This window comes from Euleptes europaea, chromosome 17, assembly GCF_029931775.1.
Source record: "Euleptes europaea isolate rEulEur1 chromosome 17, rEulEur1.hap1, whole genome shotgun sequence".
NCBI classification, from domain to species: domain Eukaryota; kingdom Metazoa; phylum Chordata; class Lepidosauria; order Squamata; family Sphaerodactylidae; genus Euleptes; species Euleptes europaea.
The window spans coordinates 45,679,287-45,700,701 of NC_079328.1; the positions used below are offsets into that span (position 1 = coordinate 45,679,287).

General features: G+C 43.2%; 1 protein-coding gene across 1 annotated transcript in view; it reads left to right on the forward strand.

The window, feature by feature from the left end:
• SLC6A2 (solute carrier family 6 member 2) overlaps nt 1–21,415 on the forward strand; it is a 58,736-nt gene that overhangs the window by 14,304 nt on the left and 23,017 nt on the right. The window contains exons 2-5 of the mRNA XM_056862379.1: nt 10,746–10,877; nt 14,570–14,810; nt 19,113–19,251; nt 19,613–19,747. Coding sequence (XP_056718357.1) covers nt 10,746–10,877; nt 14,570–14,810; nt 19,113–19,251; nt 19,613–19,747 — 647 coding nt within the window. The remainder of the gene's footprint in view (nt 1–10,745; nt 10,878–14,569; nt 14,811–19,112; nt 19,252–19,612; nt 19,748–21,415) is intronic.

The window sequence follows — 21,415 nt, forward strand, 5'->3', positions numbered from 1 at the left end:
GGGGGCATTTGCCCACCTATGGTAGGAGACCTCTAGGCAATTGCAGCCCTTACCTGCCAATGCTTAACGATCAGCAGGTGGAAACTGGGGACAAAACGGGGGGGGGGGTCAGGGGGGTTACTGTCCTGGGGAGAAGAATTAAAAAGATAGATAAGGCTTTAGGAAGTTCTGACCATAGAGTTCCTGATGATTCCTGTGCGTGTGTGTGTATGAAGTGTCTGCAAGTCGCAGCCGACTTATGGCGACCCCTTTTGGGGTTTTCATGGCAAGAAACTAACAGAGGTGGTTCGCCAGTGCCTTCCTCTGCACAGCAACCCTGGTATTCCTCGGTGGTCTCCCATCCAAATACTAACCAAATACTAATCTGCTTAGCTTCTGAGATCTGATGAGATCAGGCTAGCCTGGGCCATCCAGGTCAGGGATTCCTAGGGCTCCCCAAAAGTGATAAAGGAAACTCTAGCAATTGACAGAAACTCTATGGAGTTTCTTTTTATCATAGAGGTTTGAGTGAATCCTAGAGCATCCTGTGACATGGTGACACCACTTTCAGTTATGGGGCTGGAAATTATATCATGATGTCACAGAACACATTCTGATCTGTACAGAAACCAGGTCCTAGAGAATCATAGAGCTAGAAGGGGCATGCAGGCCATCTAGTTCAACCCCCTGCTTAATGCAGGATTGGTCTCGAGCATCCCTGGCAAGTGTTTTTCCAGCCTCTGCTTACAGACTGCCAGTGGGGGTAGCTGATTCCACTGATGACCAACTCTTACTGTAAAAAATAAATAAATTCCTAATATCTAGCCAGAACTTTTCTCTTGCAATTTAAACCCATTATTGAGAGTCCTATCCTCTGCTGCCGACAGGAACAGCTCCCTGCCCTCCTCTAATAATGATGCATACCTGTTCTCTCCAGGATCAGAGGAGCATGACAAATATATTAGGTGCTGTGAAACACAGGTAGGATGGTGCTGCTGCAGTCGTCTTGCTTGTGGGCTTCCTAGAGGCACCTGGTTGGCCACCGTGTGAACAGCCTTCTAGACTTGATGGGCCTTGGTCTGATCCAGCAAGGCTTTTCTTATGTTCTTATTTTCTAAGTGACAGCCCTTCAAATACTTCAAGAAAGCAATAATGTCCCCCCTCAACCTCCTTCTCAAGATTACATCCATGAGTCCCTCAGCCTTTCCTTGTAGGGCTTGGTCTCCAGGCTACCGATCATTCTTGTCATTCTCCTCTGCACCCGCTCCATTGCTAGAGATGGGAAGGCCTGGAGGGAAAAGGAAAAATGGGAGGGCAAGTTTTTTCCCGAAAAAAAAAACGCCTTTGGAAAAAAAGGGAAAAAACAAAAAAAAAACCTGTTTTCCCCCCAATTTTTCCAGTTTTTTTCCAGGCCTTCCCATCTCTAATTCGGCCCACATCCTTTTTGAAGTGAGGCCTCCAGAACCGCACACAATATTCCAGGTGTGGCCTGAACAATACAGTGTGCAGAAGCAGGTTCCACTCAGGTTGCTCAGGCCCAGAAGCGCCACTGATGAGCTAAAAGGAGGCTGACATTGCCTCACAGCAAGACAAACCTCAAGTGTTATCTCGAGTGGTTTGCGCTTGTATTTGATTCTGCTCTCAACAGAATTTTAATTCATCGACCTCCTATCGGTTTGTACATTAATCCCCTCGAACAGCAGCCTGGCTCTCGCCTAGAGCTGTTTTAAGCATTTTACTTCACCTGAACACAATGGCTCTCAGTGATCCTTTAAAAAAAAAGGCTATCCCTCACCCCCATTTCTGTCTAAACATGAGCTGGCTCTCCATTTTAAAATATATACATATTGTCCCCAAAATACTGACACTGCAGGAATGTGATGTATGAACTTCGTTTAAACTCTGTTCCCAGAATACCTTAGCAATAAAAATGAAACAATATAACTCTATCAATTACTGTGATTCACAGTCAGGGATGTCCTCAATAGACAGCTATGTAATTTGAGGACTATGAAATGTAGTGACATTGGTTTAACTGATGTCTGGAGATCAGTTGTAATTCTGGAAGAACGCCAAGCCCCACCTGGAGATTGGCAACCCTATACCCTACGGTGGTGTCATCTCCAAGCTGTTGACCTTTTAATTTGCTCTTGTGATTATCTTTAAATAACATCCTATACCACTGTCTATGCAAAGGTCTTCTGGTTCAATGGTCTGGCCTATTACCGATGAATGAATCACTCTGGACAGATTTAGACATCTCTAATGTATTTGTTTTTAAGCTGCTTACTGATGGGGTCTAGAGTCCATCGTTCTAGCAAGTGGACAGAACTGGGTTCCTTTCTTTTCCCTCGATTTAACAGCCACTGGCTACCCATCAACCACTTCACACTTTAAAAAGGGGAAATTAAATTTAATTTTTCCATGACACTATAAAGACAAAAGTTGCCACATCTCTCACACAATTGACCGATCTATTTGACTGTAGATAATGCAGTATCCGCTTCTCCGAAAGTGTCATTAGCTGTTTTATCCATGGAGTGATATATTTGTTCCGTGCAATATTATTTTGTGGACATGCTAAAACAATGTGGGTGAGGGAATCTATTTGATCTGGACAAAATGGACACTTTCATTCTTCTGCAGTAATTTTATTGTATCGCCCTTGTGTCTTTACTGAGTCAAGGGCATTACATCTCGCCAATAAGAAAGTTCATCTGAACTTAGGAATTTCTAACCAGCAGAAATAGAATTGGGTTCCACTCAAAGAAGTGTGCTTATTTTTGCTTATATCTTTAGTAAATAAAAACTTTAAAAAATTTTTTAATGCTTTTATTGTATTTATATAGGATACAGAAGGAAAAAAGGGAAGAAGGAAAAGTTCACTTCCGTCCGCAATTGACGGTGTTTTCTTTTTGTGTGTGTTAAGTGCCGTCAAGTCGCTTCCGACTCATGGCGACCCTATGAATGAAAGTCCTCCAAAATGTCCTATCTTTGACAGCCTTGCTCAGATCTTGCAAATTGAAGGCTGTGGCTTCCTTTATTGAGTCAATCCATCTCTTGTTGGGTCTTCCTCTTTTCTTCTTTTCTTTGGTTGGTATTATACATTCAAGAAACAGGTTTTATACTTATTACAGTTAGTTCAATATACTAATTTTCATCTTAGTCTAATTCAGTTAAACGATGATAAAAAAATCAAATAAATGAATCGAGTATATTCTTAAACATGAAAGACAGCCACTAACGTAAAAAAGAATAGGACTATAAATATACTGTGGCTACCGTTTCTCTAAGAATTACTCATTATATAAGTAAGTCAAATATAATCTTGAATCATAGAATCATAGAGTTGGAAGGGACCACCAGGGCCATCAAGTCCAACCCCCTGCACAATGCAGGAAATTCACAACTGCCTCCCCCCTCCACACCCCTAGTGACCAGAAGATGGCCAAGATGCCCTCCCTCTCATATCGAAATATGGAAAGCATCTACTCATATGAAAAAGAATAAAGCTAAGTCTAAATATTTAGAGACATATAATTATGCCATGGTAGCCATTTCTCATAAAATTACTCTACAGATTGCTTATCAACTGAGTTCATCAAATAAGTCATTTTAGCCATATTTGCATATTCTGACATCTTTTCTTTCCATTCATCAACTTCTGGTAAGGTCTTTTGTCTCCATCTCCTTGCAAGCACCACTCTCGCTGCTGTTGTAGCATATTTAAACAAGTCTTTGAGTTTTACTGGTAAATCTGATGGTGTTATACTCAGCAGAAATGTTTTTGGATCCAGACTAAGTTTTAAATTGAGCATTGTCTGCATTTCGCCACAAATCTTTTTCCAATACACTTGTAACTTCGGGCATGTCCACCAAACATGAAAGAAAGAACCGTCTGTCTCCCGGCATTTCCAACATGCCCCCTCTTTCTTGTTCATTTGTTCCATACGGGAAATCATATTGGGGGTGATATACCATCTGTAATACATTTTATACCAGTTTTCTTTTACTTCCTGACTTGCTGTGTATTTTAGTTCTTGCGTGCACAGTTTTTCCCATGTTTCCATGGTTATCATTTCGCCAAAGTTTTGCATCCATTTTATCATGTTAATTTTAACCTGTTCAGTTTCTGAGTCGTATTTCAGATTGTTCTTGGTTATGATTGTTTCAAACTCTGTTAGATCTCTCATATCTCAGATTTTTAGACAATCTTGTTTAAGACAGGATCTTAATTGAAGATACATCAGCCAGTTGATATTCTTATATTCTTTTTGGAGTACTTGAAAACTTTTGATCTCCCCTTCAGAATTCATGAGTTCTTGATATGTTATGTAAGGCACGTTTGGCACAGCATCGTCTAGATATGCTTCCGTTGGAGACATTATTGGTGGCGGGGAAGAACTTATTCTTTTTTTATACTTGTTCCAAACATATAGAAGTGCAAGCTTAATATCACAATCTTCTGATATTCTTCCTGTTTGGGAATGGGGTTTCAAGTTCCATAACGCCTTATGGAAACCTCGTAGATCAACTCTTTCTAATGTGATGTTTCTGTTCTTTGGTTGTTTAATCCAGTCCGTAATCCATGTTAGACACGCTGCTTGGTAATATAATTTAAGATTTGGTAATGCTAATCCACCTCTTTTCTTGTCATCTTGCAATATTTTGAATCTTACTCTTGGTTTTTTCCCATTCCAAACAAAGTGGTTTAACTGTCTTTGCCAGCCTTCTATCGTTTTGTCTGTTAGGCTTATTGATAAAAATTGGAATAGGAAGTTGAATCTTGGAAGTACGTTCATCTTGATGGTGGATATTCTTCCTAACCAGGAAATATTCATCTTTGACCATCTGTTTAAATTTTTTTTGTATTTGTCCCCAGACTCTCTCATAATTCGTTTTAAATAGCATCTTATTTTGGGATTATATGTTTATTCCAAGATATTTTATCGGATCTTTGGTTATTTAACATCCTGTTGTTTTAGAGATCTGAGTCTCCTCTTCCTTTGAAAAGTTGAATGTCAATATCTTCGTCTTGTTTTTGTTTAACTTATAGCCAGAATATTTGGCAAAATTATTGATGTGGTGTTGTAAATGGGTAATTGTTTCCTTTTGATTTTGACAGATTAAAACAACATCATCTGCATAGCTTTTGATTTTATGTTCTTCATTTCCACTTTGAAGACCTCTGATTTTTGGGTCAAGTCTTATATAGTTCGCCAAGACTTCCATTGATAGATCAAATAACAGTGGAGAGAGTGGACATCCTTGTCTGGTCCCTTTTCCGATTTTAAATTCTGATGAGAGAATTCCGTTAATTAAAAGTCGTGCTTTTTGTGTAGAATATATAGCGTTGTATGTTTGGATGAAAGCGTCTCCACATCCAACCTGTTTTAAAGTGTTCAATATGAAATCCCAAGAAACATTATCGAACACCTTCTTCATCAAGAAAAATCATTGCCGCCTTTATAGATTTTGACTTTATATGTTGTATGGCACTGAGGACTAGTCTCACATTATCTCTCATAAGTCTCTTGGGAATAAATTCCGTTTGATCCGGATGTACTAGTTTGGTTATAAACCTTTGAAGTCTTTTAGTTAAAATAAAAACAAACAATTTGTAATCCACATTTAGCAGAGAAATTGGTCTGTAAGCCTGCGGAAGGTATGGGTCAGCTCCTTCTTTTAGTATCAGGGATATATGAGCCTCTTGCCACGATGTAGGAATTTTTCCTTTTGCTACTATCTTGTTAAAAAGCAATAGCAAGATAGGTGTAAGTTGTGGCTCATATAACTTATAAAATTGGATGTGATTCTATCGGGGCCTGGTGCTTTGTCACTTTTTAGGTTACTTTAGGTGTCCACAATTTCTTGAGTAGTCACCTTTTGGAAAAGATTGTCTTGGTCTTCCTCTGATATTTTTGTAAGTCGGGCTTGTTGTAGATATGTTTGCAGCCCTTGCTCTTGCAATTCATCTTTTGCATATAGTCTTGTAAAATAGTCAGCAAAGATTTTTTCAATCTCCTCTTGTTTGTTAGATATTGTTTGTTAGATATTCAATATTGTTAGATATTGTTTGTTAGATATTGTTCCATTACTTTTTACTCCGAGAAATTTCCTCTTCATCTCCTGTTGCCTAAGTTGGTTAGCAAGATATCTTCCAGGTTTATTTGCTTTCTCAAAAAATCTTTGTTTTGCATATTTAATTTTTTGGCCTCTATCTTGTGTTTGGTCAGCTTTATTTTCTGAGATATCTTTTTGCTCGGTTTATTCTGGTAACTTTTTTCTAGTACTCTCAGCTGTCCCAAAAGATTTTTGTGGTTCTTTTCTTTATCTTTCTTAATTTTGGCACTGAACGCAATCAGTCTACCCCGCATAAAAGCTTTGCTTGCATCCCAAATAATAAAACTTGAGATATCTGGTGTATTATTGTGAAGAAAAATTATTTCATATCTTTTTTACATTGCTCGAGGACTGGGGTCTTGCGTAATATCTGGTCATTCAGTTTCCATCTTATTAATCCTGCTTTTCCTCGAACCCAGACTATCTCTATAGGGTTATGATCTGATAACTTTTTAGGAGCAATATTCACCGATTCTATTTTTGTTAGCATTGATTTCGAAATCCAGAACATGTTGATTCTGGAGTGTGAGTCATGCCGATCTGAGTAAAACGTGTAATCTCTTACTTTGGGATTCTTTGTTCTCCAGACATCAATTAAGTTGAGCTCCTTCATGTAATTAAAGGCGTTTCTTGGTAACTTCCCCTTCAGATTACTGTGTGACTTATCTATTATGGGGTTGATTACCATGTTAAAATCACCCACTAATATAATTTCTCCTTGGTGGTAGTTTATTATTTGTTTGAATAGAGTCTCAAAAAAGGTTTCCTTCACGGCGTTGAGGTCATATATGTTCACTAGGGTAAAACAGACCCCATCACTTCCGGACATAATAAGGACTTGATATCGACCCTCAGAATCTGCATGATGGCTTTTGACTGTCAATTTATTTTCATTAATATAGGTGACCAATCCTTTCTTCTTTTCATTAGCTGAAGCGAAGTATGGAGTACCCAGATATTTGTTTTAAGCACTTTCTCGTGGTCTCTTTTAGCATGGGTTTCTTGGATACAAATAAAGTCTTTACTCTGCTTTTTTAGACTGTGGAAGACCCTCTTTCTTTTATTGGGGGAATTGAGTCCATTTATATTTAATGATACAATTTTAGTATAGTCCATGTTTTGTCCAGAAAGTAAATTATAATGCTGCCGCTTGATCCAATTTGTTTTTTTCTGCTGCTTTCTTGTCTTTCTCTACTTTTGTTCCCTTTGGTGGTTGTTCTTTGTGTTTTTGCTTTAAAAGTTGACCACTTGGACATTCTCCAGGATCGTCTTTTTGTTCTTTGGGTTCTTGAGAGGACGGGTATTTGGTCGCTTTAAGTTCTTCAAGCAGCTCTTCTGCTTGTCGATTATGTATAACCTTCTTTCCTCTTAGAAATGAAATTTCAAGAGAATATGGAACCAGCCACCAAAATCTGATCTGTCTTTTTACTAATTCTTGTTTTAGATCATTGTATTCTTTTAGCTAAAATGTTGCCTGGAAGATCAGATAATATTTGTATGTCGTTTCCTTCCCACTCCAATGGTTCTCTTCGTGTACTGAGTATCAAATCTCTGGTTCTTTTATGAACAAATCTTGCGAGTATATCTCTTAGTTTGTGATACTTGGAGGCAAAGGCTGAGTTTATTCTGTAACAATACTCTAATTCTGTGTCTTCTTCATCAAACTCAGTTCTCTTGAAGAAATGCTTTAAGATCATTTTCCAGGCTGGTTTTTCCAAAATGTTCTGGAATCCCGTGAAATTTAATATTCTTGTCTCTGAGCTTCACTTCGTGGAAGTCTGATTTCACTGAAAAATCCTGAATAAATTTGGAATGTTCTTGAAGTTCCAAATTGTGTTGTCTCACTGTTGTCTCAACAGTCTCTTGTTTCTGTTTGGTCTTGATTATTTCTTGAGAGTTAAACTCTAGCTTCTCCTCAACCTTGGCTATGCTTTGGAGAGCTTTCTGTTCTGAATTCTGTATTGAGTCTTGTATCGTTTTCTGTACAGATATCTTTAAATCATTGATCATATCTTGTGTGCATGAAAGAAAATCTCTACTTTCTTTTGCCATGACCAGGCTCTCTGGTGTTGTTGCTGCTTTAGGTTTGAACTTCCCAACGTCTATCTCTTGCTCTTCTTCCTCGAAATCTTCAAAGTCCTTTAATGTTGGTCTTCTTCGTTGTTGTCTTTTGATTCTTTGGGACTGTCGGTGGGCGAAACTGGTGATTTTTTTTTCATACTACTGTAAACACTTATGAAAGACAATTAGATTAATACAATTCATTCAGTTGGATCTCCTTTAACCCCTTTCTCCTGCACAATGCACTTTAACTTATAACTGATAGGTAGATACTTAGTCTATATGTCTAATTATAGTCCTTTTAACACAGTATACGATCAGTTACACTCAAAATCAATTCATTCAATTTACTATTTTTAAATCAATTCATTGGAAAAAATCAGTTGCAATCAAAGTCAGTTCATTCAAATGAAGCCTTTTATAAAGTCTCTCTGAAGTGCCTTCAAAAACTGGAGGTTGATTTAGTTTAGTAAAATGCATCAAATTTCAGATACATTCATCAGTATTTTGCCATCAATTTCCTCTTGGTCATAGGGGGGCAAGGCACTTCAGTCTCAGTATTTTGGTTGGGAAAGGGGAAACTGGAAACAAAAACAAAAAAAAGATTTTCACATCCACTAGGTGGCGGCAAAGCCTTGTCTTGCTCTTGAGGGGAAAAACGAAAATAGTTTGGAAGAAAGCAGCTCTGGTTTAATTCAATGGCCGCGATAGCAGAAGCTGGAAAACGAAAGGGCTTTGTAACGTGTTGCTCAGACCAGTCTCAGTGGCGATCATTCCCAGCCATCAGACGCAACCCGTGTCACGGGATTCCCACTCCCCTCGTGGAAGCCCCCCCCCAGGACTAGGGGGAGCAGGCAAAGAGGAGATATCGCTCCATAAAGCCCCCCTGGATTCAACCAGGGGTCCGACGGCCAGCAAAATTGCCGCAGAGGCACCTGGTGATTAAGAGTGCAGTGAGGGGTGAGCAGACTGAGATGATGGTGGACTTCCGTCCAACTTCCCCCTCCCCTTCCGTTTGCTAAATAACTTTTTAATTAACTGCCGGAAAAAAACCTTGATTAAAAATCCCAGCAGCATTAACAACTGCTAACAATCAGATTGTGAAACCTGAAAGGAGAGAAAGTGGAAGGGGCTGCGTAAGAGTGAAGACGCCGTTTGAGAAAGAAGTAAAGGGGGGGGGGACTGACCATCTTCCTGGTTTTCCCGGGGCTACGCAGACTCCCACTGTGGTTTCCAGTCGGGCGCCCCAACGCTGTCCGGATTGCTGACCCAAGAGCAACCGAGAGACTGCACTGGCCTGGTGGATTGCTAGGGCGCGGGCTCTCTGCGGGACTTGGTGCAGCAGCGGAGGCAGCAGTGGAGGAGGCGTAGCACCAGCGAAAGCAGAGCGACAGGAAGGACACCCGACAAGATCGTGCTGGCGAAGTCCTGGGCTGTGCGATCTATCGAGTTTTACCCCCCCCCCCCAAATATCCTGCCTGTTCCAACTCTGGTGCTTTTAATTGATTAAAGGATCTAGCCCCGCGCACCCCCCTTCTCTCCAGTAAATAAAAACTTCTTTAGACCTTGTCAATACCTGTTGGCTTACGGTGAGGTAAAAATCAATCAGACATGAAAACTTTCCAAATTTGAGTTCTCTGTTTTTGGGGGGCGGCCAAGAGCTGGAATTAACAAGACTGTAGCCCTGTTTACAATGCACACACAATCAGCATACACTTGTGTTGAGTAATCCTCATGTTATATTTGGTGCATGTATGGCTGAACATGTGGTTGAAACCCCACATGTACCCAGGTCGTGGCCCCTGGTTTTATGAAGTAGACTTGCAGTGGCAGTTTCTTACAAACAGGTTTCTTACAAACAGGACAACAGATACATTCAAGTGCACTGTAATGTGCGAACAGGGCTAGGCAGGTGAACTGGTCAGAAATTGTGTGGGCAAGTCGCTATTGTAGACTGATTGACAGACTTCTTTTTTGCACAATAGCTACACATCTTACAGTTAGTTCCCCATGGATTGTGTGTTGTGTGTGCTGGTTGCAGCCTCTATGAACTCCCCGAACAGATATCAAACAATCTGACCAGGTCTCTTGTCTTTGATCCGGAACATTCCCCATTAAGTCTAGTGACACTTTGATATTTAAATTAGCTCTGTCCTGATGGGAGAATGCATTTGTTTTCCCTGGGAGACAGGCAACACAGAAATGAATTTACTCTGTCAAGCGTTCGTGCTTTCACTACAATCTTGCTGTATAAAACCACTGTGGCTCAGTAGTAGAGGATCTGTTTGGCATGCGGAAGGTCCCAGGTTCAATCCCCGGCATCTTCAGTTAAGGGTTCTAGGCAAGTACCGTAGGTGATGTGAAAGACCTCAGCCTGAGACCCTGGAGAGCTGCTGCCGGTCTGAGTAGACATTACTGACTTTGATGGACCAAGGGTCTGATTCAGTAGAAGGCAGCTTCATGTGTACCAACCCTGCTTTTACCTTGCGAGCTGTGATGAGATCAGGCTAGCCATTCCACCTTCCCTCCTGAAGAGATGCTGGCCAGCAATTAAGATCTGTTTTGTGGTTCTGTCTTTCCAGGTGCCTTCCTCATCCCTTACACCCTCTTCCTCATCATCGCTGGGATGCCTTTGTTCTACATGGAATTAGCTCTGGGCCAGTATAACAGAGAAGGTGCTGCCACCGTATGGAAAATCTGCCCACTTTTTAAAGGTAAATCCCAGGCGTCCGACTCTGATGTTTTGAAGACATCAGACACTGAGCAAATCTCCTCTGCTTGCACTGGAAGGTACAACAAGGCTGGAAAGTCTATGTTCTTGTATTGATTTCATTATTGGTGCCTGCCTAGGGTTGCCAGGTACCCACGGAGGGCAGGGGAATGCCCTCCGTTACCAGCCCTTGCTCCCTCGAGCAGTGGGAGGAAGATGGGCAGGGAATAACATCACTGTCTTTTTACCCCTCTGTAGGGTTTCCAAGATACTGGTGGGGTTCTCAAAATTATAACAGATCTCCATACAGAATAGGGTTGCCAATAGGGTTGCTAACCTCCATGTACTAGCTGGATATCTCCTGCTATTATACTCTATGGAAGTCCCTCCCCTCCTCAAATCCCGCCCTCCTCGGGCTCCACCCCCCAAAATCTCCAGGTATTTCCCAACCCAGAGCTGGCAACCCTAATATAGAGATCAGTTCCCCTGGAGAAAAAGGCACCTTCAGAGGGAGAACTCTATGGCATCACACTGCTGCTGATCTCCCTCCCCAAACTTCGCCCTCCCCAGTCTCCATCCTAAAATCTCCTGCCTCCAAATTTAATTTTAAGCTATCTTGAGTAGGACTCTGAACAGGCTGGAGAGAAATATTCAAAATAAATAAATCTCCGGGATTTTCTCAACTCGGAGTTGGTAACTGTAGCCCCTCCATAGACACTCTAGGAGCAGACTTTATCTCGATGGTATTTACTGTAGAGATTTTTTGAGGGGGGATTCCTAGAGTGTTGTGACAGCACTTCTGGGTCTTCCAGAAGTGAAGTGAGCATTTCAGGGATGCTTTCTTTTCCCAGGCCTTGTCCCCAAATATCCCCTGAACATAGGGTTGCCAACCTCCAGGTACTAGCTGGAGATCTCCTGCTATTACAACTGATCTCTAGCCGAGAGAGATCAGTTCACCTAGAGAAAATGGCCGCTTTGGTAATTGGACTCTATGGCATTGAAGCCCCTCCCCACCCCAAACCCTGCCCTCCTCAGGCTCCTCCCCAAAAACCTCCCTCTGGTGGCGAAGAGGGACTTGGCAACCCTACCCGAACAGCAATGTGACTAGCAGCATCTGATGCTATTGAGACCAATGGATTAAAGGCATAGCTCAGAGGCTTTTTGTGGGTTCAGGGTTCAGTCTCTGATATATCCTGTTAAAAGGATCTTAGAGAGCAGGGCTAGACTTTTTCGCAAGACACAGAAGAGCTGCTTTCAATTAGATGGGACAGAAATGAGCTAGACTGGTGGAGGGATCTGATTTGTAGAAGTCACTGATAGTGAAAATAGTTGACACTTGGCTTCCCCAACAACTTGTATCTCACCTTGTTTAATGGTGGGCCTGACACTGTGTGCTCATTTTGCCACTTCAGCTTGGGTACTTTTTGAAACTGTGTTCAAAAAATGGCTTTTGTGGAAATTCTGACAATATAAAAAAACTGAGCTCTCTTGGCTGAGTTAAATACATGAACGCATGAAGCTGCCTCCTTCTGAACCAGACAATTGGTCCATCAAAGTCAGTATTGTCTACTCAGACCAGCAGCGGCTCTCCAGGGTCTCAGGCGGAGGTCTTCCACATGACCTACTTGCCTGGTCCCTTTAACTGGATATGCCAGGGATTGAACCTGAGACCTTCTGCATACCAAGCAGATGCTCTACCACTGAGCCCCAGCCCCTCCCCAGTTTCAACATTTCAGCCCACAACAGCCAGCTGTGATTTTCTGTAGCAACTGTATCTTCACTGTGAGCTAGCTATGACTTATTTTTTGAACATCTTTGGGAGAGCTGTTGACATTCCAGATTTCCAGAGCTCTGGTTGAATTTGAGTCTCTAATTTGGATGATTATTACTTCTAATTAATAATGGGAAAAATGATAACCTCTGCAAAAGAGAAGACCAAAAAAAAAGATATAAAGACGATTGGCTAATTTAAGGTGTAAATGGCGGTGCTCTGAAATCCAGCATGCTAATGACATCCTATCCTGATGTTAAGTGCTAAGAATGTACCCGGCAATCAACTGGGAAGCGTTCACTCAAATTACTGGATTGAGGAGCGATTTTAGCCACTTGGGTGGAGTGCAGCTAAAGTAAATAGCAGGCTGTGTACAGGTTTAATGGACCACGTCCTGAAGATCTCTCTGGTGAGATCACAGGGTCATTTAAACACCAAGGGTTATCATGTCATTGATAATCATGGCATTCTTGTTCTTTGCTTTGAAACAAATGGATCTGAACTGGTTGTGAATCTCCTTGACCTGTATCAGTGAAACCCAGCCTCAGTGGGTTTCACTGCATCACCCCACACGTGATGTCATCAGTTCCCATGGAAGCAGGGTTGCCAACCTCCAGGTGGTGGCTGGAGATCTCCCACTATTCCACCTGATCTTCAGGCGACAGAGATCAGTTCCCCTGGAGAAAATGGCCGCTTTGGCAATTGGACCCTATGGCACTGAAGCCCCCCCTCCCCAAACCCCACCCTCCTCAGGCTCCACCCCCAAAACCTCCTGACAGTGGCGAAGAGGGAACTGGCAACCCTACATGGAAGTAACATAGTCCAATCACCAGCGACAGCGGCCTAGGTCTCCCTCTGCTGCCAGTAAGCTTCCCCGTTGGCCAGCTGATCGGTAGGGTTGCCAGCTCTAGTTTGGAAAATACCTGGAGATTTTGGGGGTGGAGCCTAAGGAGGGTGAGATTTGGGGAGGGAGGGACTTCAGTGGGGTATAACACCATAGAGTGTACCTTCCAGTTTGGCCATTTTCTCCAGGTGAGCTGATCTCTATTGCTAGGGTTGCCACTTGCCAGGTCCCTCTTTTCCTCTGGCAGGAGGCTTTTGCGTTTTAGTGTGTGCGTGCACGTGCGTGTGCGCCGACGCATACTCGGCGCTTCCGGTTTAGAACCGGAAGTGCCGCCTCGCAAAGGTACTTTACCTCTTAGTTTGAGTGGTAAAGTAGCCCTTTACCACTCAAACTAAGAGGTAAAAGCCCCTCGTGAGGCGGAACTTCCGGTTCTAAACCAGAAGTGCTGCACATGGTATGCCGCACACGTGCACATTTGCCCACCGACAGGTGGTCGGCGGGCAGAGGGGGCAATTGCCGGGGGTTTGCCTGCCACCAACGGGCACCTGGCAACCCTATCTATCACCTGGAGATAAGTTGTAATCCCAGGAGATCCAGCCACTATCTGGAGGTTAGTAATCAAATTCATTGGTAAATAATACTAAGCAATATTGCACAATATATTCATATAAACTTTATATTCACTATTGTATGGTTATGTGTTCAGTTCATAGTGCTGTTCTTTGTAGTACTACCTGGAGGTTGGCAACCCTACTGATTGGTGTGGCAGTAGGCAGGACCCAGGGAGAGGGGGTGTCCCATCCCTAAGGGGATGCTGGCAACCTTAACTTAGATATTGCAATGTTTCTCCCGCTCTTCCCTTTTTGCAACTATAACTGTTTTGTCCATACATTATTTTTTTCCTTTAAAAACAACATCCTACCTCCTCTTCCTCTGCCCCAGCACTTGAATTATTGTCCTGTTGATTAACGGTGAACTTTCTTGACCAGTCCTAGTGTGGTTTTATGATCCCTCCTGGAAAGTCGGTCTTGCTTAGTATGTGACGTATGACTTTCTTCATCTGGTTTTTGTTTGTCTTCAGGTACGGGCTATGCCGTGATACTCATAGCTCTTTACGTGGGTTTCTACTACAACGTTATCATAGCTTGGTCTCTGTATTATCTGTTTTCATCCTTCACGCTGGGGGAGCTTCCCTGGACGAGGTGTGACCACCCCTGGAACAGCGCCAACTGCACAGACCCCAGACTCATCAACTTGTCCGCATTGGCCGGGGGCACCGCTTACTCCAAATACAAGATCACACCAGCTGCTGAGTTTTATGAGTAAGTTTGGCTCTTCGTTTCCAGAGGGATAACCGTGCTAAGTCAGTTGCAGCAAAATAAAAGAAACAGGAGTCCTGTGGCACCTTCAAAGACTAAAAGTAGGGTTGCCAGGTCCCTCTTTGCCACCAGTGGGAGGGTTTTGGGGCGGAGCATGAGGAGGGCAGGGTTTGGGGATGGGAGGGACCTCAATGCCATGGAGTCCAATGGCCAAAGCAGCCATTTTCTCCAGGTGAGCTGATCTCTATCTGCTGGAGATCAGTTGTAATAGCGGGAGATCTCCAGCTAGTACCTGGAGGTTGGCAACCCTAACTAAAAGACTAATAAGATTTAATGGCAGCATCAGCTTTTGTGGACTAGAGCCCACTTCTTAATAAGCGTGTGTGGTGTAGGACTGCCAGTTAGGGTTGCCAGCCTCCAGGTGGTGGCTGGAGATCTCCCGCTATTACAGCTGATCTCCAGGCGACAGAGATCAGCTCTCCTGGAGAAAATGGCCGCTTTGGCAATTGGACTCTATGGCATTGCAGCCCCTCCCCTCTCTAAACCTTGTCCTTTCAGTCTCCACCCCCAAAATCTCCAGGTATCTCCCAACTTGGAGCTGGCAACCCTACGGCCAGTCTCCTTGTGGGCCTCACCCCCAGCTAGGGTTGCCAGTTCCATCCTGCACAATTTTGTTTGATCACATTGTTATTCGCTTTCTGTAATGCCTTTTATAGTAAATAAACATTTTAAAAACACTATGAATAAATAATGTTCTTTTAATAATTATTTATTTCAAAAACTTGAGCTTGATAAATAGACAAGGCACCATGCAAACACCTAAGAGTCTGTTTATTGCAAAGATCATACAACTAGGCATGTGTAGGTCTTTATTATTTTCTCTAGATAGTCATTAATGACAGCAGAGTGTTTCCTATTGTTTCCACTGCCGTTGTACAAAGGAGTAATATGAGGAGGAAGTTCGGAAATTGGCTGTCTGTATTCACGTTGGCGGCCTGACAAAAACATGGATTCATTTTCCCTCCTGGCAAAGTATGTTTGTTTAGTGATCTGTTTCGTTTTATCTCTTCATTTTTAAGTTGCTTTGTTTCAGCTGTTCGGTCAGAGTTTCTTAAACGCATCAAGATTAGCACCTTAGTAATCACACACACAACAATACCTACACGCGATACTAATATGAATAAAATCCCATTGAACAACAGCCTCTTGGCTCAGCTGTTGGTGGAGTAGAAGAAGAAGAGTTGGTTTTTATATGCCGACTTTCTCTGCCACTTAAGGAAGAATCAAACTGGCTTACAATCACCTTCCCCTTCCCACATCAGACACCCTGTGAAGTAGGTGGGGCTGAGAGAATGTGACTAGCCCAAGGTCACCCAGCTTGCTTCATGTGTAGGAGTGGGGAAACCAACCCCTTTCACCAGATTAGCATCCACCCCTCATGTGGAGGAGTGCGGAATCAAACCCGGTTCTCCAGATCAGAGTCCTCCGCTCCAAACCAGCACTCTTAACCCCTACACCACTATGGCTCTCTCTTGAGCTAAATTGTATAGGCCTTGAGCTAAACTGTGACATCAAAATGTCTCATCACCAGGTTTGGATTATGAATTCGGGAAGCTCCTGCCTCAAATCTGAGGCAAACATTAAACCGAAAAAGTTCTTCTCCAACAAGGAAAAAAAAAGAACTGATTTCTGTCCTCTTCTCATACCCCAAGAAAATAGCTTGGTTTATGGTTGGCAGAGAAAGGGAAAGGAAATCTCTCCGTTAAATGCCATCTGCCTGTGGGATTAGAACCAGTGATGCGAGACCTGTGTGCCGGGGGCTTTTTCTTAGGGCTGCCAGGTACCCCCCTGGCAACTTACTAATAGCAAAAGAAGGCTCTGGTATAAAAACAAGTTGTCTTGTTTGTGGGCTTCCTAGAGGCACCTGGTTTGGCCACTGTGTGAACAGACTGCTGGACTTGATGGGCCTTGGTCTGATCCAGCAGGGCTTTTCTTATATTCTTATGTATTTTGCCCCAATACTAGAGCATCTCCATGTCACTGGTGATGTGATGATGTCACTTCTGATGTGTACTGCCAACGATCCAAGCTTAGCTCTCCTTTTGCTGCTGTTAAATTCCCCTGCTGGCCAGCTGATTGGCAGTGGAAAGAGGGGTCCTGATGCAGGGGTTCCCCCCACTTCCGCTGCGGGCTTGGCAACCCTACTTATTTTGTCATGTGAAATATGTGAGTGGTGTCTGGAGACCCAGCGTGGTGTAGTGGTTAAGAGCGGTGGACTCTAATCTGGAGGACTGGGTTTGTTCCCCCACTCCTCCCCATGAATGGCAGACTCTAATCTGGTGATCTGGGTTGGTTTCCCCACTGCTCCACATTAAGCCTGCTGGGTGACCTTGGGCTAATCCCAGTTCTCATAGAGCTCTCTCAGCCTCACCTCCCTCACAAGATGTCTGTTGTGGGGAGAGGAAGGGAAGGAGATTGTAAACTGGTTTGATTCTCCTTAAAGGGTAGAGAAAATCAGCATATAAAAACCAATTCTTCTTCTTGTTGTTGTCTAGATGCACAGAGAGTTTTATAAAGGGGAAGTTATAAATTATCCCCACCTGTAAAATGAAGAAGCACAATCCAGGAATAATCTTATCATGTGGTGAACAATGGCTTTAACCTGAGAGTTGTTGGAAATCCACCATTCAGATTTTGTGCAGCAAGAGATGATCAGTAGCGGTAGCGTCATCTGCCCCTTTGCTATATTTTCATCCCAAACCATAAACTTCTGTGGCTCAAATCAATGGGTCTTTGACATCTACGCAACATGTTTAGCATTGGGGCATTCTGTTTGTTTGGTCTGGCTCATTTTTAAAGACCAGGACCAAAAAACAATACGGGTGCACCCCATCAAGGGACGTCATGGTCTTTGAAACTCTGTTTCCTGTTTAGGCTTCATATCCTTTAATAGGGCCATGAAGAACATACTTTTTTTACAACACAGCTCAAAAGAGAATACTCAGTGAAGCGAGATCTAATTGTCTGCTCCTTCTGGTGTGTGTGTGTCTGTAATCCATTCTATATGTGAAGCTATGGGTAATTGTTTCTGAAATCAGTGGCATACATTTCTTCCCTCTTTCTTTTTCTCAGTTAACAAGATGAGGGCTTCCTATAAGGGTTGCCAGGTCCCTCTTCGCCACCAGCAGGAGGCTTTTGGGGCAGAGCCTGAGGAGGGCGGGGTTTGGGGAGGAGAGGGACTTCAATGCCATATAGTCCAATTGCCAAAGCAGCCATTTTCTCCAGGGGAACTGATCTCTATCGCCTGGAGATCAGTTATAATAACAGGAGATCTCCAGCTAGTACCTGGAAGTTTAGTAACAATAGCAGCATGAGGGCTCTTAAAGTGTATGCATTCAAAATAGCTTACTACAAACGAGATATAAATCAAAGATATCTCGTTTGTAGTAAACTATTTTGAATTCATACACTTTAAGAGCCCTCGTGCTGCTATTGTTACTAGATTTGCTATTATCAGCATAGGTGTTACTAATTCTCCAGAGTACCTGGAAGTTGGCAACCCTACTTCCTACTTCCTGTTCAAAACGTTCAGTGGTGAGAACCATTGGGCTGAATTGGTTAGCCTGTTGTCCTGGACTAGGGTTGCCAGCCTCCAGGTACTGCTGAGATAAATATGCACAAGTACTAACAAAGTATGGCTGAGTAAACAATAGTACAAGGCTCAAACACTCAAATAGCAAAGATGTATATTTGAAAATTACAATGGTGAAAGTGCAGGAAGTGACAAAAAGGAAATTTAACACGAAATCTATTCACTAAGATCTAAAGGTCGATAAATATGATGAAGTCAATAAATATGTCTCAATAGAATCTTTAAAAGTTCATAATAAATATATTCAAATCCGCAAGGATTTGAACTTTTAAAGATTATGAACTTTTAAAGATTCTATTGAGACATATTTATTGACTTCATCATATTTATCGACCTTTAGATCTTAGTGAATAGATTTCGTGTTAAGTTTCCTTTTTGTCACTTCCTGCACTTTCACCATTGTAATTTTCAAATATACATCTTTGCTATTTGAGTGTTTGAGCCTTGTACTATTGTTTACTCAGCCTCCAGGTACTAGCTGCAGATCTCCTGGGCTTACAACTGATCTCCAGCCGATAGAGATCCCCAAACCCCATCCTCCTCAGGCTCCACCCCAAAAACCTCCCGCCAGTGGTGAAGAGGAACCTGGCAACCCTATAGAGCGGTCTAATGGTAACTGTGTTGTTCTTGTTGTCTCCCTGTCTTTTCGTTAGACGACGAATTTTGCATCTTCATGAAAGCCACGGTATTGGCGACCTTGGCTTCCCCAGATGGGAGCTGTTGCTGTGTCTTTTGTTGGTGATGATCATTATTTTCTTCAGCTTGTGGAAAGGAGTGAAGACGTCCGGAAAGGTATGAGCATGTGGACGACCCTTGCAGGTTTGAGGCCTACCACCCACTTGTGTGACCCTTGTGTTTCTTGGTTACTTAAATCTTCCAGGGGAGGGGGACTGGCTGACTGGGTTTGAGAAGTAGTTAATGGCTCCTTATGAGAGAGGGTGTGATGACTAGATGTATTTCCATTTTGAAGCATCATTGTCCTTCAGATTTTCTCATGAAAAGATGGAAAGGACTGCTGCCTTTTTCTTTTTTTCTTTTGCAGGTACTTTCGTTTTTTTTTCTTTTAAACGTGGGCAAAGAGATATCAGCAATCATCAGCATATTGCTGCTCAACAGATGGATTAATAATCTCCCTGTCGATATCCTCTTTCAGGTGGTGTGGATAACAGCCACTTTGCCTTATCTTGTTTTATCGGTGCTGTTAATCCGCGGACTAACTTTGCCCGGTGCCCTCGATGGAATAAAAGCGTACCTCAACATAGATTTCAAAAGATTAAAAGAAGCCACGGTAAGCGGTTCGGTTTCCACTTTGTAACGAGCAAGGAAGCTTGTCTCCGAGCAGAGTTATCCCCCTCTTCTGAGGAAAGGACGGTTCTCACCGCTGTCCACAGCCACTCGATCTCTGGAAATTTTCCCCTTAAGTCCTGTAGGGTCTTGTCTCCATTGGCCACCAAGGTAGATAAGAACATAAGAAAAGCCCTGCTGGATCAGACCAAGGCCCATCATGTCCAGCAGTCTGTTCACACATTGGCCAACCGGGTGCCTCTAGGAAGCCCACAAGCAAGATGACTGCAGCAGCACCATCCTGCCTGTGTTCCACAGCACCTAATATCATAGGCATGGTCCTCTGATATTGTAGAGAATAGGTAGGCATCATGACTAGTATTCAGTTTGACTCGTAGCCATGGATAGCCCTAGGGTTGCCAACCTCGAGGTAGTAACTGGAGATCTCCTGCTATTACAACTGATCTGTAGCCGATAGAGATCAGTTCACCTGGAGAAAATGGCAACTTTGGCCATTGAACTCTATGGCACTGAAGCCCCTCCCCTCCTCAAACCCCGCCCTCCTCAGGCTCCACCTCAAAAAGCTCCCACCAGTGGTAAAGAGGGACCTGGCAACCCTAGATAGCCCTATCTTCTATGAACATCTCCACTCCCCTCTTAAGTTGGTATCCATCACCACATCCTGGGGCAGGGAGTTCCACAATTCAACTGGTAACCTTCCCCCCATCCCCCGCTGGTGGCCAGTGAGGACCTGGCAACCATAAAGGTACAGAAGGTACAAATTGAGAATTCGCTCAGGGCTCAGGTTTTTTTCGTGGCTCTGTGTCATCATGAACATGGGGCAGTTGGATGTCTTCTAGTTTTACAATCCCAGCAAATGCCCAGCATTGCTACCCTCAGGAGCCGGCTCCAGTCCAACCAAAATTATCTGAAAAAGAACAATGAGTGACAATTCCTCCCCACTGAAAATCCTACAGGCAGGAAGCCGTGCAACATCTTTAACTCCGCAAAGGCATTGTTGCATGCAGACAGACGTCTCTAGGGTTTGAGACTGCATGTCTCTTTCGCAAAAGGAGCGGCCATAACCGCTCATGGAGATCAGGAGTCTGCGGCAGGAAAAAAAATGTGTCTCTGGGTCATTATTCGCTGCGAGGGCCTTCCTGTGAAGTCTTTACGAGTTGTGGATTCTCTTCCTTCTGCTGTAAATCTGCAGGTTATTGTGGGTGAGGAAGGATTCTAAACCACCCCTCATGCCTTGATAATCCTCACAATGCCATGACGCCAAAGCTAAGAATGAGAGACTGGCTGGCACCACCTGGAAAATACTATTTAGTGAGCTATGAATAGTTTGGGCAAGTGGCATTGTGCAGCTGCTGTGCAGTTCATGCAGTCTTGCAGGGGGAAGGTTTTTGGCAACTGCAACTTGAATAGGGTTGCCAACAACCAGGTGGGGCATGGAGATCTCCAGGAATTACAACTGATCTCCAGACGACAGTGATCAGTTCCCCTGGAGAAAATGGTTCCTTTGGAGAGTGGACTCGATGGCATTGTACTAGGGTTGCCAGCTCCAGGTTGGGAAATACCTGGAGATTTTGGGGGCAGAGCCTGAGAAGGGCACGTTTTGGAGCGGGGTGGGACTTCAATGCCATAGAGTCCAATTACCAAAGCAGCC